Source organism: Fukomys damarensis, unplaced genomic scaffold (assembly GCF_012274545.1).
Source record: "Fukomys damarensis isolate Sample0158 unplaced genomic scaffold, DMR_v1.0_HiC HiC_scaffold_13, whole genome shotgun sequence".
NCBI lineage: Eukaryota > Metazoa > Chordata > Mammalia > Rodentia > Bathyergidae > Fukomys > Fukomys damarensis.
The window spans coordinates 37,616,359-37,624,271 of record NW_022900925.1 but is presented as its reverse complement, the minus strand read 5'-3'; the positions used below and the strand labels follow the sequence as shown (position 1 = coordinate 37,624,271).

The 7,913-nt window shown below is 61.1% G+C and overlaps 1 protein-coding gene across 1 annotated transcript; it reads left to right on the top strand.

Annotated features, from left to right (window-relative positions):
* The first annotated feature begins 4,268 nt into the window (after positions 1 to 4,268).
* Positions 4,269 to 7,907, top strand: Krt19 (keratin 19). The gene is made up of 6 exons (XM_019209232.2): positions 4,269 to 4,981; positions 6,615 to 6,697; positions 6,786 to 6,942; positions 7,148 to 7,309; positions 7,395 to 7,520; positions 7,637 to 7,907. Exons 1-6 carry the CDS (start codon positions 4,400 to 4,402, stop codon positions 7,859 to 7,861), a joined length of 1,335 nt encoding a protein of 444 aa, XP_019064777.1. The 5' UTR covers positions 4,269 to 4,399; the 3' UTR covers positions 7,862 to 7,907.
* The last annotated feature ends 6 nt before the right edge of the window (positions 7,908 to 7,913 follow it).

The following is a 7,913-nucleotide window of genomic DNA, read 5'->3' as shown; positions in this document are numbered from 1 at the left end:
TAAGTCACTGAATTGTCCCGGCCAGCCTTGAATCTGCAGTGATCCTCCTGCCTCAGCCTCCTAGAGTGCTGGGATCACAGGTGTGCACCACCACACCTGAGTGTCTGGTTGTGTGTCTTCCTGAATATGTTGCAGGGCTTCTCTGGCATTGATATGAAGAGTGGTACAGCCGGGCGTGGTGGCGCACGCCTGCAATCCCAGAACTGGGGAGGCTGAGGCAGGAAGATTGCTCTGAATTCGAGACCAGCCTGGGCTACATAAGTGAGTTCCAGGTCAGTCTCAAAAAAAAAAAGAGTGGTGGTTAGAACGAACTTTTCAAAATCGCAAACCCCCCCAGCACATCTGAGGGGTTCTCTGCCTGCCGCGCCCTCAGTGAGTGATATTAGCAAGCTCTGTCGGTTTGCCAGTCTGCTTGGGGATGGTGGATGTCCCGCTTTCTCCTGGGCTGGGGAGAGGCAGCGAGCTGGCTGCCTTGACTGGGCAGGGGTTGGTGCTTTGTGCAGAAACTCCAGCCGTGACTTCCGCCTCCTCTCCAGGTAGCTGGCGCCCCACTTCCGGAGATGCTCTGGGGGTGCGGGGATGCTGCTGCTTTTCAAGGCTCCCCGCCCTTTCCCCTTCCTGTGCTCCCCAGCCCAGCTAGCCTTTCTCTCCCCTCAGGTTTCGGAGCTTGAGGAAGCAGTGACAGGGACGGTGTGGTCCCACCTCCGTGTGTCCCGGGGCAGGACGGGATGTGCTCCCTCCTGCAGCCCCGAAGCCTCACCTCCGCGATGCGCAGCCCTGGGACACAGGCGCAGGGACCTCGAGCTGCGGTCGCTGGAGCGCAGGTGGCGTCTGGAGCCTGCTCCTCCCCTCTCTGTCCTCCGGCTTGCAATCCTGCTGTGCTGGGTCCCCGAGTCCGTCTCAGGAACAGGGGTTGTGTGGCCCCTGGACTGACCGACCGACCCCCGGCCGGGTGTGGCAGCAGGGAGCCCGGTTGGGACCTTGGTGGGTGGCATCGCCGGATGCCTTTGCCTCAGGCCAGAGGAGGAAGCTCCCTGGGTTTGCATCCCGCGGAAGAGGGGACGCATAGAGGTTTGGGGCAGTGGCTTCGGGGAGTTAGGGGTTGTGCTTGGACTCTGGGCCACGCACGACTTCTGGCGCAACCTCCGCTGTGTTATTCATCATTTGAGCCGAAACCTTTAAATTTTCTTGACTGTGAAAAGGGGCCGGTAACACCCGACCGACAGAGTTCACTGAAGGGCGGTGGACAGAGGTCAGCGTCGCGGCCTGCACAGTTGGCAGGGGCTGTGGTCGCACTAGGGACCTGGCTCCTGCCCCCGGCTTCCTTCAGGGGTCTCTGAAGACCGTCCGCTTCCCTTAACCTCTCCCTCAGGCACTGTGTACAACTGCTAACGGCAGGAAGCTCCAGTGAGTGACAGAGAACACTTTAAAGTAAAATAACTTTTTCGCCTTTGCTTTGTTTGGTTTAGAATCAACGGGCACTGGAGGCATCCGGTCTCCCTAAAAAGTTTTGTAAATGAAAAGAACCACTGGTAACCTCGCTGACCAGACACGGCCCCTTCTCCTGGGCTAGAGTAGATAATTTAATGAGTTTTAAAGTAACCTCCCCTGCCAGAGAAGTGCTGCATCCAGGTCAAAATTCACCTGCCTGGCCACCATGTTTTGAACGGCAGCAAAGTGAATCTTGAAATACAGTGTGACCGCCTGAGTGAGAGCAAGGCCGTAAAGCCCCATAAAAGGGGGAGCTGTAGCCAGGACTGGGTCAATCAGGGCACCGCCATTAGGTGTGATGGATAGATCGCCATCGAAGGAGTCAGCTTCTGTTACCTTACTTCCGTTCTGCTGCCTCCAATCCCTTCTGTAACACGAGCAGGGTGGGCTGTGCGCGCCTGTAATCCCAGCTCTCGGGAGGATCGCTGCACTTCCAGAGGGGACCGGAAGGCACTGGGACCCAGTGGCTCAACTCAGCTGTCCCTGGCCTGCCCTGGGCAGTCGCTGTATCTCTCCAGGTAGCCTTGGTCTGGACCAGAATTTCCTGTAGTTTGTGGCACCTGAGCAGCTATTCCCAGACAAAAGATTCAAGTATACTGGGGAAAAACCATTAAGGGTCCTGGCGCTGCCATCACAGGCTGCATTTTCCTGGTGCTTCTGGCCTTTTAAGAGACTTCACACTCTTATCTTTAGTTTCCCTTCCCCCTAAGGCTACAGCGGTCGGGAGAAGTTAAACCCGTTTCTCCAGGACCAAACCCAGAAAGGGCAACCCGGCCTGTGACAGGTTAAAGGCAGCCCGCTCCTCAGGAATACACCGTAGCCCACCCCCACCTCCCACCCCCTCTTCTGCCCTGTCCTCTCTCCCTAACCTGCCTTCCTTAACGAAATCTCCTCCTGGACCTCTTGGTGTGTGGCCTAGTTGTTGAGTGTCACTGTGCCTTTACAAATACTAGTTAAGCAAAACTAAGCAAGAATACCTGTAACGGTGAAAACCACATGCTATTTAGCACTAATATTGTACAATAAAGTAAATTCCTCAAGTGCTGGCTGTTGGCTAGGCGCGGTAGTTCACCCTTCACAAGGAGGGTCCCGTTTACCCTCCCCTCGAAGCAGGCCTCGTTTTCATTAAGCATCTCTCTTATTTTGTAAACAAGAGAGCAGAGTCTGCAGGGCTCCTGGTACCCAGCCCTGTGGATGCTCGAAAGCACGTCAGAGCCAGCGTTTTCTGCTCTCAGGACCTGGATCTCCTCCCACAGGGGTCTCGGGGTGCTGGGGTGTGCAGAACCGGGCAGTGGAAGCTGGGTCAGGTCCTCCCTGGATCTGGGATCCCCCCCAGGGCTCACCGCCCTGTCCCTGCCTCTGTAGCCCCAGCTGCGTGGAGACCAGGGCTTGGAAGGGGTTCCTCTGGTCCTACCCTCCTGGAGCAGAGAGGAGCAGACGCTGGCAGACTGGCATGGTGGGGTGGCAGGCGCCTCCTTAGGGCAGCTGGAAGCCTTGGTTTCCCGCACCTCCTGGGAAGGGGGTGCCCTGTGCTCTGGGCTCCTGGTACCTGTGTGGAGGGGAAGTGCCCACAGCCACAGGGCTCCCGGAGGACAGCCCCAGGGACCTGTGGGATGGACGAGGTCTTTGGGAGGGGAGCGAGGGAGGCGTCTGGGGGCTGTGACTTCCCTGTGCTGGGAGCAGGGCTTCGGGACACTCAGGATTGCAGGCTGAGGATCGGGAGGCCGGAAGCTGCGGCTGTTAACTTTGCTTCCTCATCGGTTGGGAGGCACAGGACGATCCAGGAAGCCCGGTAAAAACAGCAACCCGTCCTCTGCTCTGTGCTTCTGGCCAAGACAGCTTGGGACTGAGCCCCTCTGAATTCAGGGACCAGAACCTTAATCTCTGGGGCAGAACTGGGGCCCTCTCCAGACCCTCCCTCCACCATAAAACAGAGATGATCAGGCCCTGCAGCTATCTGGCCACCTTGCCCACGGATATTGGCCCCGCCCCACCGATAAGGGGTGACTCACACATGACCTTTGTGATTGTTGGGCCCTGGCCCCCTCTGGGCACCCAGACCTACTTTCCCTCCTCCTGCCCAAGGTTCTGGGTGAGGCAGTGGCTGGGAGACATTTCCCAAGACTGGGCTCAGGAGTTAGGGGCAATAGTCACAGGAGACGCGGGTGATTGTAAACACAGGAACGGCCCTCATGCCACGGGGGAAATGAAGGCCACACAGGAGGGTGACTGGCCATCTCCCCAACCCATCAAGGGGTGCAGGGCTCCGGAAAGGGACAAAGGGCTGGCGGCTGGTGCAGAAGAGCAGAGGGCTGGGAGGGCCTCATAGACCCCTGGTCTTTAAGTTCCACGGATGGCTGGCCCGGCCCAGCCCATTTGCCTGGACCGTGCTAAATGCCTCTTGGGGAAGCTACCTATCTCCCCCGCTCAGATTCCTCAGGGAGGGCCCCACAGAGGTCTGAGGAATTCGCTCAGGCTGAGGGCCAGGGTGGGTCAGCCCCGGGGTGGGGGGCTCGGCTGGAGCTGGGATCCCAGAGGGCACCCACCCAGCTCCAGAGCTGCTCCCCAAGCAGCTGCCAGGTGTCCTGCAGGGCGGGGCGGCCAGTGTGGGGAAGGCCCGGGCAGCCTGCGGCACTCTTGTCCGGAAAGGACTTTTGTCTGAGGGGGTAGGTGGGAGGGGGTGAGGGGATCCCCTTGGGGCAGGCTCTCCAGGGCTGTGGATTCCAGCGGGGAGGGGCTCTGGGCGTGGACTGGGGGCTCTGGTCGGAGCAGCTCACAAGGAAGGGGCGCTAGGGGTCCCAGGGCGGGGACATCAATTCCTGGGGGTGTGGATGGGGTGAGGACCGGGAGGAGCCCTGCAGCTTCGACGGGGCGGGCAGAAGTGCGTGGGAGGGGCCGTGGGTGACCAATGACCAATGGACAGCGCCCAAGTGTGTGCCGCTTGCACCTCCCAGCCTGCGAATTCCTCAGGCCCAGATACCCACCGACCCCGCCCCTCCCCGCAGGCCGGCATAAAAGGCGCGGGGCGAAGGCCAGGCCACTCCTCACCCGCCAGCTCGGTGCCTGTCGCTACTGTCCTCCGTTCGCCATGACCTCCTTCAGCTACCGCACCCAGTCCTTCGGGGGCTTGGGCGGCGGCTCCCTGCGCCTGGGGACGGGGGCCTTCCGTGCGCCCAGCATCCACGGCGGCTCGGGAGGCCGTGGTGTGTCCGTGTCCTCCACGCGCTTCGTGTCCTCGGGCGCGGGGGGCTTAGGGGGCGGCTTCGCGGTCAGGATGGGCGGGCAGGACGCGCTGCTGGGCGGCGACGAGAAGATCACCATGCAGAACCTCAACGACCGCCTGGCCTCCTACCTGGACAAGGTGCGCGCCCTGGAGGCGGCCAACGCCGACCTGGAGGTGAAGATCCGCGACTGGTACCAGAGGCAGGGTCCAGGCCCGGCCCGCGACTACAGCCACTACTACAAGACCATCGAGGACCTGCGCAGCAAGGTGGGCGGCGCCCGCCGTTAGGACTCCCAGGGGGAGGGGGCAGGGGGCAGTGCCACGGGACCCGGGGGCTGAAAAGGGGCGGGGAGGGGCTAGGCGTGAGGCCCAGGGGCGCAGGGAGGAGCAGGAGTCTGACCCGACCCTGGGACCGGGGTGGGCCCTGCGTTCCTCAGGTCTGCTTCCCCCTGGAGATCAGGTTTAGGTCTCTTCCCACCCCTCTCACACCCCAGCCTCCCAGGCTGAAGAGTAATTTAATTCCAGCACTCCGGGAGGCTGAGGCAGGAGGACATCAAGCTCCAGCTCTGCCTGGGGAATTTATTGAGCCCGTTTCAATATAAAACAACAGGGGCTGGGGATGTAGCTCAGAGCAAAGACCTTGAGTTCAGTCCCTGGTGCAAATACATGTGTGTGTGCGCCCACCCAGGCAGAATGGGAGAGCCGACGTGGCCCCAAAGTCGGGGAAAGGAGGGACTGGGCAGTGGCCCCATCTTGCTCTTGTAGACCTCTGCCCTGGAGCTCCAGGTACAGCAAGGGGCAGCAGCTCTCTGACCACAAGTTCTCTTGGGCCCTTCTGCCTGGTGTGGGGGAGGTGCTGAGCGAGGCAGGAGGGTCTCCTCAAATTCCGAGGCCAGCCTGGACCACGTGTGAGACCCTGTTTCAACAAAACAACCAAACCAAACCAAAAGCCCCAGGTAGAATAGTATTTATCACAATTTAAAATTGTGATCTATAATGAGAAACCCATTATCTGGGCCAGGGGTGTAGCTCAGTGGTGGGATACTTGCCTAATGGCGGGAGTTTAGTCCCCACTGCCAATATCAATAACCATACCCACTGGGCGTGGTGGCGCATGCCTGTAATCCCAGCACTCGGGAGGCTGAGGCAGGAGGATCACTGGGAGTTCGAGACCAGCCTGGGCTACATAGTGAGTTCCAGGTCCATCTCAACGACACAGTAAGACCCTGTCTCAAACAAAACAAAACAACCCCCCCAACAAACAAAACCAACCATACCCGAAGAGAAAACTGATTTTCCTAGGGACCCGGCTCCTTACCACATTTCCTCTCTCCTCCTGTCCCTTCATTCACTCAGCATGCACGCGTGTGTGCAAACACACACACGCACACACGCACACACGACAAGAGCTGAAGCTGTTCTTACCCTGCCGTGGGCGGTCCCATCTGGTTTTCATGCCATCTGCTTCCTTAAACCCTGGGAGGTGGCCCTTGGGTGGCACAGTGAGCTGTGACTCAGCCTGGCCCTCAGGATGAGCTGCAGGCCACGCAGTGTCAGACGGGGGTGGCCTTGGAGGGCCCAGCTCTGCACCGTGGGGCCCTTTGGGCTGAACAGAGCCAGGTCGGAGGGCCTGGCACTGGCAGGTTCTCCGCCATGGGCTCCTTTTCCCGAGGGCAGGCTGTGCTGGGAGAGGGGGCAGACTGAAGTGCCCCAGGCCTCCTGTCCCTGAGTCTGGTGTAGAGACCCCTCAGGGCACTCGGAGTGTCCCTGGGCACAGGGCTCCCTGCTGGACCCACCCTGTGCCCTGCCCAGCTCCTGGGCACAGGCTGATCGCAGAGAGCATGAGGGGGGCAGTGCTGGTCTGTCCAGCTGGTGCCAACCTCCCGCCTGCTGCTCCCAGATTCTCGGAGCCACCATTGAGAACTCCAAGATCGTCCTGCAGATCGACAACGCCCGCCTGGCTGCTGATGACTTCCGGACCAAGTGAGTGGCAGTGGTGCCTGGGCAGGAAGGGGGAGGGCGCAGAGGTGCGGGCACCATGCCGACCTGACTACCATGGGCCCTCGGGAAGGTTCGAGACGGAGCTGAACCTGCGCATGAGCGTGGAGGCCGACATCAACGGGCTGCGCAGGGTGCTGGACGAGCTGACCCTGGCCAGGGCCGACCTGGAGATGCAGATCGAGGGCCTGAAGGAGGAGCTGGCCTACCTGAAGAAGAACCACGAGGAGGTGGGCAGTGGGGCCTCTGCCTACCCCCAGTGATGCCCATGGCTCCCTGGTTCCAGCAGGGCACAGTGGGGACCCAGTCTACCCACCCCCTGGTGCGGATCCCTGAGCATCAGCGCCCTGCGGCCCAGGGTGTGGGTAGGGGTCACCTGGGCCTCACCCCACAGGCTCTGGCCCTGACATGCCCACCTCCACTGCGTCGTCCCAGGAAATCAGTGCCCTGCGGAGCCAGGTGGGCGGCCAGGTCAGCGTGGAGGTGGATTCTGCCCCAGGCACTGACCTTGCCAAGATCCTGAGCGACATGCGGAGCCAGTATGAGGTCATGGCTGAGAAGAACCGGAAGGATGCCGAGGCCTGGTTCATCAGCCAGGTAGGAGGGCGCCCCGGGGAGCGGGCTTGGTGCCTCCATCCAAAGCCCTGACTCTGCTGATCCTTCCTCCCCTCCTCGGTCCCAGACCGAGGTGTTGACCAAGGAGGTGGCCACCAACAAAGAAATGGTCCAGACCAGCAAGACGGAGATCACCGAGCTGCGGCGCACGGTGCAGAGCCTGGAGATCGAGCTGCAGTCGCAGCAGAGCATGGTAAGTCACCGCCCCTGGATGCTTGCAGCCTCGGGCAGCCCGGCTGGTGGCCTGCTCGAGGTCTCTCTGGGCACCCAGCTCTGCTGTACCACAGTGCCCTGTCTCTCTCGCTGCAGAAAGCCGCCCTGGAAGGGACCCTGGCCGACACCGAGGCGCGATACGAGGTCCAGCTGGCACAGATTCAAGCGCTGATCAGCAGCCTTGAGGCCCAGCTGAGCAGCCTGCGCGCCGACACCGAGCGCCAGAACCTGGAGTACCAGCAGCTCATGGGCGTCAAGTCTCGGCTGGAGCAGGAGATCGCCACCTACCGCAGCCTGCTCGAGGGCCACGACGCACACTAGAACAACCTGCCGACCCCCAAGGGCCTCTGAGTGCCCTGGCGCCGGGCCCTGC